This window comes from Lethenteron reissneri, chromosome 6 (assembly GCF_015708825.2).
Source record: "Lethenteron reissneri isolate LAM-NWPU_2019-01 chromosome 6, ASM1570882v1, whole genome shotgun sequence".
NCBI classification, from domain to species: domain Eukaryota; kingdom Metazoa; phylum Chordata; class Hyperoartia; order Petromyzontiformes; family Petromyzontidae; genus Lethenteron; species Lethenteron reissneri.
This window is the reverse complement of record NC_083784.1, coordinates 10,248,710-10,260,887: the sequence shown is the minus strand read 5'-3', so window position 1 is coordinate 10,260,887 and position 12,178 is coordinate 10,248,710. Positions and strand designations below refer to the sequence as shown.

General features: G+C 52.5%; 1 protein-coding gene across 15 annotated transcripts in view; it reads right to left on the bottom strand.

The window, feature by feature from the left end:
* Nucleotides 1–502: 502 nt before the first annotated feature.
* LOC133354903 (synaptotagmin-like protein 4) overlaps nt 503–12,178 on the bottom strand; it is an 84,230-nt gene continuing 72,554 nt past the window's right edge. For 14 of the 15 annotated variants that reach the window (XM_061572150.1, XM_061572160.1, XM_061572113.1 and 11 more), the window contains 7 exons: nt 10,658–10,851; nt 8,663–8,765; nt 8,074–8,235; nt 5,824–5,926; nt 4,461–4,581; nt 3,358–3,566; nt 503–2,945 (listed from right to left, as the gene is read on the bottom strand). In XM_061572150.1, coding sequence (XP_061428134.1) covers nt 2,803–2,945; nt 3,358–3,566; nt 4,461–4,581; nt 5,824–5,926; nt 8,074–8,235; nt 8,663–8,765; nt 10,658–10,851 — 1,035 coding nt within the window. In that variant the 3' untranslated portion in view covers nt 503–2,802. Of the gene's footprint in view, nt 2,946–3,357; nt 3,567–4,460; nt 4,582–5,823; nt 5,927–8,073; nt 8,236–8,662; nt 8,766–10,657; nt 10,852–12,178 lie in introns of those variants that run through there. The other variant, XM_061572204.1, reaches the window with a different exon arrangement.

Sequence of the window (12,178 nt, the reverse complement as noted above, 5' to 3'; positions counted from 1 at the left end):
CTATCACCACGATGCAGGTTATACAGGCGTCATGGTCGGGATCGAACCCACGGCCTTCTGTATATCAGGCGAGGGAGTTAACATCTCACCACCGCGGCGCCCGACGTGGAGCAGTGGCACAGTGGTTATGCACTACGCACATTGAATTTCTGTCGTAGCTAATCGCAGGTGCGCCGAGTGGAGTTCCATTCCTGGCCAGGGCTAACATCTGTGTTGAGTGGTAGCCGAGCAGGTCCTGAACACCCTCTTCTTCCCGAACCCGTACAGAACAGTGTAGCGAGCTTTGGTCAAACAACCCCTGACACAGCATGGGGGGGGGGGGGGGGTGCGGGGTGCTTCATCCAGCAGCAAATTGATAACCGCATCAACGATGGGACCGATGAACAGCGTTCGTCTCGTGACCGCCGTCCTGCCCGTAATGATGCTGTGAGAGTGGACTTGAGGCTTTTTCAGGAATGTTTGCGACCAAAGAGAAAGTCAAGATTGCATTTGAAACGGCAAACTTTATTAAAAACGTGTCATTCTGTTGTTCTTTATGACGACACCTCTATGGTAGCTTACCATGAGACGTCAGAGATAGATACATTGCTAATTCGTTGCAAGCTTCATCACATCACATAACTCTACCATCATAGCGTAACACTGCCATCGTAGCGTAACACTGCCATATGTCTGCACACTGCAGAATACCTATAAAATAGCCGTATAAATACTGTAATCAAAAGCATGCAAATTACCACGCAAATATAATAAGTATATGCAGGGGGAGGCGGTCGGGTGGAGGGAACGGAAGATCATCACTCGGCGTGCCGCGATCCCCAGCCCCATTCCCCATAATGCGATGGATCCTCACGGCGCTCCAGGAGTCAATCCTCGATGTTTGCCACCGTGAACAATGTGGCGCCTCGAGTTTGCTGCAGGGGTCACGTGAACCCACTTCAGGGCTGACGCGTGAACGTTTTGATGCGTGCATGCGTCGTTAAGCGAATTTGTCGACTTTAATAATTGGCCAGCGGAACCCCAAAAGACAGTTGTATTGGATCTCTGCCGCTTATTGCAGTGAATCAACACAAAAGTACAGCAGATCAGAGTGGCGTAAACTATCGAGTGTGCACGCCGGTGCAACGATACCCAGGGTGCACGGTAGGGTCACCACCCGGACAGTTCAGGAATTGGCTTCTTTGTCCCGGTGGCAAAGGAGTGAATTTGTACTGAGGCCTGGTACCGGGATCGTGTTGAACCTTTTTTATGGTTCCAGAATACTGCACAGCTTTAATAAAGCTAGGCTGGCTGAGAAACATGCCCAGCCTTGTTCTGTGGAAAGGTGGCAGGCCCAGCTCATGGGTTTCGAGTGGTTCCAGGCTCTGTGCTATGAAGGGGTCAATTGAGCAAGGGACCAAATCTCACTGTCTTGTGTTGGTGCCCGTACCCGACCGTACTACGGCGCCGACTGGGAACACTCGTATTTCCACGAGGACGAATATTTTGGTTGTAAATAGCAGTGCGGTGTTTCTGACGAACATTCTTTGTTACCTCATGAGGATTTTTTTAATTAATGAAATTAACGTGTTCTAGATATACAGGGTACATTTGACGACACATTTCACTTTTGATCAAATGTGCCTGCTTCACGGCAGTGGAAAAACCTTACACCTATTTTATTTATCCCACTGTTCGTTTGTTGTGTGGATTATCGAGGCAGGAGCCGATGACAGAATCACCCAGGATGCACCCGATCTTGTCCCACGTCGGAAGTTAAGCAGGGCTTGAGCCTGGACGGTACTTGGGCGGGCGACAGCCGTGCATACAATTGGGTTGGTTGTGCAGCACTGTGCTACGTTCCACCGTGTGTGCCACCACATCTTCGCCGACCTCTACTGCCCGGTGTGGTGAAGATGGTCAAATGTGGCAGAGGGAGGCCCTCGACTAGAAAAGGGCTGGACATGTGCGGTGAGCGGCGGTGAGGCCAGTCGTTCTGGTGGTGGTGATAAGGCAGTGGGGCCGCTGTGACGCCGAGAGGCATGATGATGCCGGCGCAAACGGAGGAGGAGCAGGGTGCGAACGTTAACGACCACGCACTGTGCGACCTTAAAGGAGACGCGACCCAAATACAAACGTCTCGTGCGTTACGGACGCGCAAGCCGAGCGGCGGTGTCTGGGGTGAGGGCTCTGGTGACGCGGGGCGGTGGGGAATAAATGAAGGCGCCACACGTCAAGGAGTGATGTTGTAGCACCCTCGTGTGGCTTCACTGCTCTGCGCTGGCTGTATCCCTCCACAATGTGCCGTTGGAATTCTAAAGCCTGCGGAGGTGAGTTTTCCACTTGTCCCGGGTTTGATCCAGACAGACCAGGAATTGGCATGTGTCTGTCCGGGGGGCACAATTTGATTTGTACCGAGATCTGGTACCGGTATTGTGTTGAATTGAACGACAGGATACTGCACCGTTTCTGATAGAACGAGTGTTGAGAAATGTGTCAGAAACATGTCAGTTTTGTGCAAAAGGTGGCGACACTATTCGAGGTCACCTGGTAGATGGTGCACCCACTCACGAAGGTCCAAACTGCTGCACTCCCAGATGATCGACGCTACTTTATTAACCAAATTAAATGCCCCCCCCACATACTTTTGTTTGGCGCGTGTCATTCTTTAATCACACTTTTAGCGTCGTCGTTAAAATGAGGGGAAGGACGCAGCGCACGTTGGGTCTGAGAGGAATAAATCCTGCGATCCTGTTGTGGAGAAGCGTCGTTCTGCCCTCACGGTGGCGGCTGCGGCGTGGCACTCCGGCGATGGCCACGAGCTCAGAACGCGCGAGCCTCCATGTTGGCACGGAGCATGAGCGCCACGGGGACCCACACTCCCGGCGTCTCGGCGATGCGCAGGAACGCCGCCTGCTCGTCCCCGCGAGCGTCATTCCACGGCGCCACTCGCTCGTAACTGAAGCCTGCGGAGCAGTGCACAGGGCAGCGCCACCCGACACACACAAAGACAAAGATCCCCCGTTTAGCCTTGACAGACTGTTGGGGCACGTGCTGTTAGCGAGCACCTATGAAGGCCGGTACGGCACACGAGGGGGTGGGTGGCCAACACCACGCCCGGCCGCCTTTGTCTCCCTAGTGGCGATGTTTACACATTGCACCAGGTACTCATTTTAGGCCGAGTCGACCTAAGGGAGGCCCAGGACCGATTCAGATAATCATCACCGGTGTTGGCCATGAGCGAGAATCGAACTCGGGTCACTGGGTACGTAACGCAGTGTAGTGCTAACCGCTACACCACCGCTCCCCACACCAACATCCACACACATATAGACACACGCAGAAGACATGTGCTCATGCGCGTCCGCATTCACGCACCTGTGCCAGTGCCCAGCCGCACACCACCCAGGAAGTGGTTGCTGGACAGAGACTCGTGGTCCCAGACCGTGAGTTCCAGGCTGACCTCGGGCAGCTCCTGCACGGGCAGCCCCTCGAAGATGAACGTGTGGTTCCACACCGGGTTGACCGTCTTGCGCACCACAGGGGTCTTCTGCTTCGTCACCTTGTGCTCATCCGGGAGGAGGTATCTGCTCAACGTGCGTGTGTGTGCATGTGTGTGTATACGTGCGTATGCATGTGCAGGGAGTGGAAGTGTAGCGGTTAGCGTGCTGCCCTAGTTCAATTCCCGCTCACGGCCAACACCCATGACGATTATTTGAATCGGTCCTGGGCCTCCCCTAGGTCGACTCAAGCTCAAATAAGTACTTGGTCTGGTGTGTAAACATCGCTACTAGGGAGACAAAGGCGGCCGGGCGTGGTGCTAACCACCCACTACCTCGTGTGCTGTGGCGGCCTTCATTGGTGCACACTAACAGAACTTGCCCTAAAAGTATTTTAAAGGCTATAAGGGAATCTTTGTCTTTGTGTGTATGTATATGTAGGTGTGCATGCATGCATAGCGCAGCACAGCACTTGCCCCATCAATCTGTTAAGGCTATACGGGGGATCTGTGTCTTTGTAGCATAGCACTTAGCATGCTGCGCTTCAAACCAGGTGACCTGAGTTCGATTCCCCCTCACGGCCAATACCAGTGGCGATTATCTCTTTCTTGAAAACGTATTTTTTTGTTGATTATGTTATTCCTTCCCCCACACCTCCGATTAGCACGGTTGGCTACATACGGTGCTAAAGAAGTTCAACGTACAGTACATACATGCGAGGGGGTGGGTGGTCAACATCATGCACGGCCGCCTTTGTCTCCCCAGTGCTGATGTTTAGTACTTACCACACCATCAGACAACTGGTGATTGTTCGTGAGCGAGAGTCGAACTCGCCGCGTTCGTGGCACAGTGGCGTTAACCACTGCACCACCATTCCCCACTCACACACACAGAGAGAGAGAGACCATATGAAACTCCACACAGAGAGGCGCTGGCCTCTTGCTGGCGGTGGTGGGGATGGGGGGGGGCCCCCGCTCTCACCCTTTGACGAAGGGGTTGGACGTGCGCCCGGCCTTGGCTGCCGTCAGGTTCTTGGCGCCCTTGATGTTGATGTGCAGCTCCCCCGTGGGCAGGGGCCGCCTCTTCCCCTTCCCCTTTCCGTCTGCCGCGCGCGCACAACCACCGGGACGATTGACACGGAGCCGCGTCCATTCGTGTGCGAGCGCTGTCCAATAGTCGCGAAATCAAAGCGATGTTCTGCTCAAGATGAGCACTGAGGCGGTGCTCGTCGCGTCCTTACAGCCCTGAGGCAGTGGTGGAGATTTCACATTGCAATGGCAGAAGCAATAAGGCATTCACTGTTGAGCTTCCAACAAGGTGGAACTATTTTATACACCTCGTAGGGATGATAGGCTGCATCAACCCCCAACCAGGATTTGAATTCGCGACCTTCCGATGGAACATCTTTATTTGGAAGGGATTGTCCAGGTGTACATTTTCCTTGATACACATTTTGTATAAACCACTTGCACGCCTCTTCCAAATCCCATGAACGAGGCTCCCAGAATTCTGCTACCATTATCATCAGCCAAGATCAATCTACTGCTGCATGAAGGCCTTCTCAAGCCGTCGCAATCTCCCACGGGCTGCCTTCACGGCTTCATCTCAACGACGGAAATCTATGCAGCTATCCAAGCTCTCACGAACCGAGGCTGATAACGAACATTATTGAGAAAACAATTTTATAAGTGGCACGACCGGACTAGGCCCCTGGCTCTGGGCTCCTCTCAGACTTCGGGGCGGGGGTGGGGGGCAGCAGATAAATGTATGTGGGGGGGAGCGGAGCACTGTAATGGTGACGACACCGAGAAGGAGGAGGCTGGGCCACACAGCGGACACCCTCAGTGGTGCGGGGCACCGACCGGGCAGGGCCCCACTGGTGGGCACCGTAACTCACCGGGAGACTCACCGGGAGGAGACTCACCGGGAGGGGACTCACCGGGAGGGGACTCACCGGGAGGAGACTCACCGGGAGGAGACTCACCGGGAGGGGACTCACCGGGAGGAGACTCACCGGGAGGAGACTCACCGGGAGGGGACTCACCGGGAGGAGACTCACCGGGAGGAGACTCACCGGGAGGGGACTCACCGGGAGGGGACTCACCGGGAGGAGACTCACCGGGAGGGGACTCACCGGGAGGGGACTCACCGGGAGGGGACTCACCGGGAGGGGACTCACCGGGAGGGGACTCACCGGGAGGAGACTCACCGGGAGGGGACTCACCGGGAGGGGACTCACCAGGAGGGGACTCACCGGGAGGGGACTCACCGGGAGGGGACTCACCGGGAGGGGACTCACCGGGAGGAGACTCACCGGGAGGAGACTCACCGGGAGGGGACTCACCGGGAGGGGACTCGGGCTCGGGCTGCTCGGCGGGGGCGATGTACTTGAGCGCGAGGATGAGCTCGCCTTTGTACTGGGGGCTCGCCTCTGTGATGTTCTCCACCTGGGGTGGAGGAACGGGCACAGCCGCTTGCAACGGACACGAGGATTCGGAACACTCGCGGGATAACAAAGAGTTCACGGTGGGGTGGAGAAAGTAGAGCAGTGAATCAGAATCGAAGTCTTTATTTAGACTGGAGGAGGAATTCGATGAGCTATGAAGTTTTTTTCTCTCACAGATTTCCAGTAGGGGCACGATATTGGTGCAAAGTTCAACAGTTCAACAGCGTTGGCTCAAGCAAGGCTGACTGATAATGAGACGCTGAATGTCGAAGCCAGAACATAGTTCACTATTTTTTAAACTTCTCATTTTACCAGGTAAGGCCCACTGAGCTATCTTTGTCAGCAGCCCTGACCTGGCTGTCACAAGTCATGGCTCCACGAAGTGGCTTACAAAAACCCGATAGGAGTGCAACGTTTAGGTAAGCAAGTCACTACGAATAAATACAAATAAAGTATATGAGAACAAATTGCAAAAGTACAACAACTCCTGCCGATTCTTCAACACTAAATGCATGCCTGGGCAAGGCAGACCACACCAAGGCAACAGACAGTAGTCCCTCAATCAAATTGCACATTGAGAAGGAGTGAGTGGGTGATCCGGTGAGCGAGTGAGTGGGTTGGTGAGTGTCGATGAGACCTGCCGTACTCTGGTTGAACTCACAAGCCATGAGTGTCTGGGAGACCGATACAGGTGAAAGAATCAAAGCTGTGGAGATCAGTGGAACGGTAACCATGGCGGTTGCGGCTATGGAAGAGTGAGACGGAGGCGGCTGACCGCCGGTGAATGAGTGAACGACTGGAGTGAATTGGCAAGCGCAGGCTAATTAATCACTCTGACCCATTCATCAGGACCTCAATAACATCCCCCGTCATCGCTTGAAGTCACGCAAGCCCTTTTGGACCCATGCGCTGAACCTTAAACAATGCGAATTCAACCCCGATGAAGCCTGAAGAGCTGACTGGAGTTCAAAAGAACTCACAAATGAACACATTGTGAAAGACCCAACGCAGAAGATCCCAGGGTTTTATCTTCCACGAAGCTCATGGTCCACCCTAAATAAAATCCACACAAACCATGGCAGCAGATGTGGATACCTGATGCACAAATGGAAAATTAAAAACTCTCCATGAGCGTGCGACTGTAGTCATCCAGAACAGGACCGTACAACGCGTAATGACGCAATTCCACGATCCACAAATACGAAGGAGACATCACAGGGATACACTCTGCTGCTTCTGACGCGGTTATCTGGCTTGAAGGTGAAATTGTAGTTGTTGTTCTGCATCTACATCATCCGTACGAAAAAAAAGAAGAATCATCCCGACTGCTATCCAGTGCAGTCAGGTGGGAACTGGGAGCTCCATCCCAAATATGCCAAGGAGGCACAAATCCTTCACACCCGCACTCAGAGCCAAGCTATGCATATATCATGCTTGTAGCACTGCAATGGTAGGACACCAACACGTGGCCTATGTAAGTGTGTGGTTTGCACTGCAGCTGGGTGGTTAATTATTCTGATGAATTTTAGCAGAGTAATTAGTTAAATAAATTAATGAGCAGCTAAAGGAGTCTCACGCTTGTGGCGGCTGTTGCCGCTGTGTGTTGCTGTGGTCAGAGCTCATCTCAGGCGCGGAGGTTTTCAAGATCGCCCTTCACGGTGGCTAAAATAAGTAACGCTTTGTGGGAGATGAACAGTGGTTGGGTTGGACACGTTACCGCGTGGTGCTTGCGCCAGGCTAGGTGCACTCTGAGGTCATTTTAATGGAATGAGTAACCATGTTGCTTTTGTTGTGCACATATTTTTCAATGACAAATTGGCTTAGAAATCGATGTGAAATATTGGCAGCTTAAATCTCAGTCAAATGACGACTCAACCCATCATGCCTTTGGAGCTGGTAAAATAGATATCAATTTGTGAGGAAGTCAACCTGCCCCTACTGGACACGTGTGAAAGAGAGCTTCATAGCTCATCGGATTTCTCCAGTCCGAATACTGATTCTGATTCTGGCTATCCTTTGGAGAAACTGGCCCCCACGCAAAGGGAATGTGGAATGTCCACCACTGGCTCTGCAGGGCCGTGAACAACAATCCCGAGGCTGCTGCCTTGGGAACGTGGAATTTCCCGCAGCGAAGGGATTGCGCGTTACCCGGGGCTGCAGCGCACACCAGCGGTCGTCCCCGCGCTCCAGGTCGCAGCAGTCGAGCGGCAGCGACGCTTGGCCCAGAAAGGAGTTGTGGCGGAAACTGTCGTGGTGCCACACGGAGAGGTGGACGCAGCGGACCTCCAGCTGCGTGTGGCTGATCGCATACTGCACATGCACGCATGCAAAGACAAAGAAGATCCCCCGTATGGGCTTAATGGACTGTTGTGGCGAGTGCTACTAGCGAGTAGCTCCTATAGAGGCCGGCACGGCACAAGACGGGGTGGGCCGGCAGCACCAGGCCCAGCCGGCTTTGTCTCCCCAGTGGCGATGTTTACACACCACAACAGGTACTCATTTAAGGCTGAGTCGACCTAGGGGAGGCCCAGGACCGGTTCAGATAATCGTCACTGACGTTGGCGATGAGTGTGAATCGAACCCGGGTCGCCGGGTTCGTAGTGCAACGCGCTGACCGTTGCACCGTCGCTAACTGCACACATGCGCACACACAAACGGGAGTTTGGTTTATAGTGTACTGTACACACACACACATACACACGAGATAAATGTACACGCGTGCTAATGTCCCTCGCACCTTCAGTGTCTCGTTGAACACAGGGTTGATGGTGTTCTTCTTGATCTTGGTTTTCCGCTTGCCTTGGCGAGACTTGTCAGGCAGGAGGTACACCTTGACGTACCTAGCAGGAGGAGATCCGCACGGGGTTAGAGGCAGCCTCCGAGACGGGCGGTGAGCATCGGGGTTCAGGCGTCAAGTTGATGAACACGGTTAGAACTCGACAAAGCCAGAATGAGTCTCATTCGCGACAGTGACCTGGGTGGCCAAAATAACAAAGGCAACAACGTAAAAACAAGTTCGACAATGAGCCTAACAGAAATCAGAGCCAAAACCAGATTGAGATCAGAGCCAAAGGAACTGTGTAACAGAAGAAAGTGAAAAGAATGTACCAACGTATATCAATTGAAAAATAAATCCCTGAAACAGAAGTTAAAAAGATCGCGACGTGGATTCCGGTGCCGTCTAGTGGCCATCGCGCCGACATGGAAAGGGGCCGAATTCCTACAGACGATTGGGCGCAAAAGGAACGCTCGCTAAAAACACAACTCCCACGCGAGGCCTTGCAGGGCGTCTACTCTGAAACACGACCGCGGTGGACTCATGGTTCGCAGCCTTGAACCCATCGCGTCTCACGCTTCTCTTTTGTTAATTCTCTTGCGGGACGATCGTCAGGCACAATCAAAAAGCATTTAGCAAGAACTTAAAGGCTTGATCTTAATCAATGCATCATTACACCCCCGACTGTTGTTCGTGTGTACAATTTATTCCCGAACGTGTGACATCTGGGCCATACTGTAGAGGCAGCACTTTACAAAAAAAACTAAGACAAAGATCCCCGTATATAGCTTTAACAGACATTTGGGGCAAGTGCTGTTCGTGATAGTACCTATGGAGGACGGCACAGCACATGAGGGGGTGGGTGGCCAGCACCACGCCCGGCTGCCTTTGTCTCCTCATTGGCGATGTTTACGCATCGCACCAGGTACTCATTTGAGGCTGAGTCGACCTAGGCGAGGCCCGGGACCGGGTCAAATAATCGTCACTGGTGCTGGCCGTGAGCAGGAATCAAACCCAGGCCGCCGGGTTCATAGCGCAGTGCCGCTAATCGCTACACTACCGCTCCCTGCAGCACTTTACCACCCACCATGCCACATTCCTCTTGCGACAGTCAAACCCAAATGTAATTGTCAGAGCTGAAATTTTGCCAAATTCATTGCAGGACCAAAGTGTAATTTAATTGGGCGACCAGGCTGAGACATTAACACATCAGAGCCCAGCGGTAGCGCATTCACCACTTGTTGCAGAGGTTTGCTCTTGGAATCCGGCAGGCCACCCTGGTTAATACTGCGATGAATATATTAACCATAATATACTCCACGGCATCCGCTTCACAATAGGTGTTAAAGATCCCCCGGCGTAATAAAAAAAAGAGTAGGTCATCGTGTGCCATCATCACAAGAAATTTGCGATATAAAAAAACGTTACTCAAATAACAGTCTTGCAACTCTCCTGGTTAAACCAGTGGAATAATAACGAAAACAACAACCAATAATACAAATAAACGTGCACTTGAGTTATTTACAGCTTATAGGATGCAGGAAATTAAACTGTCAGCTTTTGGGCAACTGCCAGTAAATTGGCAAAGGCTGCCCAGCTCCCTGATGCATCAACTGCACAAAAAACTGCGCTCACGCCAACGCAAATGTATCACACACAAGACAGATTGCTTTGCTGGGTAAACATGCACAATGACAACGACAATTACAGTAATTATCACGGGCGGCTGAAACCCAGATTCAAGGCAGCGGCGCTGGCTCGGCTTGAGTCGTCGCTTGCCCGTCACTCGGCGGAGCGAGCAAACGTGCGTGCGAGCGAGCGAGTATGCGTGCGAGCGAGCTTGCGAGCGTGAGTTTGTACGTATGTGTGCAGGAGCGTGCGAGCGTACGTATGTGTGCGTGAGTGCACGTGCGTGCGAGTGTGTGTGCGAGTGTTTGTGCGAGCGGGGGCACTCACGGGTCGCAGCGCTTGGTGCGCTCTTCCCCGTATGCCAGGTTGCGGCACTGGCGCAGGGTGAGCGAGAGAACGCCCACGCGGTAGTCGTACGACACCGAGAAGTTGATGTCGCCGGAGACGCGAGCCGCTCCGCCGCTGCTCCTGGGAGGGGCGTCCGTGTCGCTGCACAGGCTGCTGCTGCTGCACAGGCTTGCCTAGAGGGGACGGGCCGTGGTCACGCGCCGGGACGGGTGGAGGTCCGGCGCTCACTCCACTACAGCTACCACCACGGTTACCGTTCCCGTGACGTTCGCTCACTGCCTCCTCTGCCCATGTTGAGGACTTGGTCTACCAGACACCAGCTGCGTCATCTCGTCCACTACACGTTGTTCGACCAGCAATCACACTGCAGGTCAAAACGCAACCATACTGCTCCACTTTGTAATATTCGCTCCCAGCATCTCATTAACCGAACCTTGCTCGATACAAGAAACGTGTTCCACTCTTATCGATTACAAATTTCACGACAGTGCCGTTTGTTGCTGGCCGTTTGATGTTTTGAGGTGGTGGTGCTCTTTTCCAGATTCATGGGCATGGAGGAGGCCGGAACATTTTTTCCAATGTTCATATTCAATATAAACTATATTTTTAACACTTTGCGACATGGGTAGTCTGAGCCCAGGACTGTCCCAGCTTAACAGGTAAAATTTACGAACTGTACCAAACAAAACACACATCCCCCATAGAGCCTTGACAGACTTCTGGGTCAAGTGCTGTTAGCGAGTCTACTCAGAGCTGATGTTTACTTTTTTCACCGGATACTTATTTAAGGCCGAGTCGACCTAGGGGAAGCCCAGGACTGGTTCAGATATGAATTGTTACTTGTGTTCTGCATGGCTGAGAATTGAACCTCGGTGGCCGTTCCCCAAACACACGCACGCAGCAGCTGTCCACATACCAGATGCCACACTGTTGTTACTATACGTTCGATACTAAAACTATAACTAAACCTATTTTTTATTTTACCAGATAAGGCCCACTGAGCTATGCAGCTCTTTTTCAGAAGCGACCTGGTTATCACAAACGATAGTTCAACGGAATAGCTTATTATGTGGACATTTATAGCAGCCAAATTTATCATTTGACCTCCTTTGCCAGTACCAATATATAAGAATAGGGCTTTTAGCAGCCAAATACTCCAAACGAGTGTTTCTAAATGCGGAGGGAAAAGCCAGAGGACCCAGAGAAAAATCCACGTGGCCACGGGGAGAGAGACATGCAAATTCCAAATATACAGCTCGCATCCAGGTCGAGATGGAACCCACGACCTCCTGTAGACCAGGCGAGAGCGCTCAGCCGGCACTGCTGAGATCCTGGGATTGTATAATAGGCAGTCACCTGCAATTAAACTGAGTTCGCAAGTCTAGACAGTTGATGGTCTTATTCTGGTCACCAATGGCTCTTACGGAAAAATACGCATCACGTTAAGTTTGTTTCTTCACTCAATTTTACTAAATTGTAGTTCTGAGAATTAAAAAAACG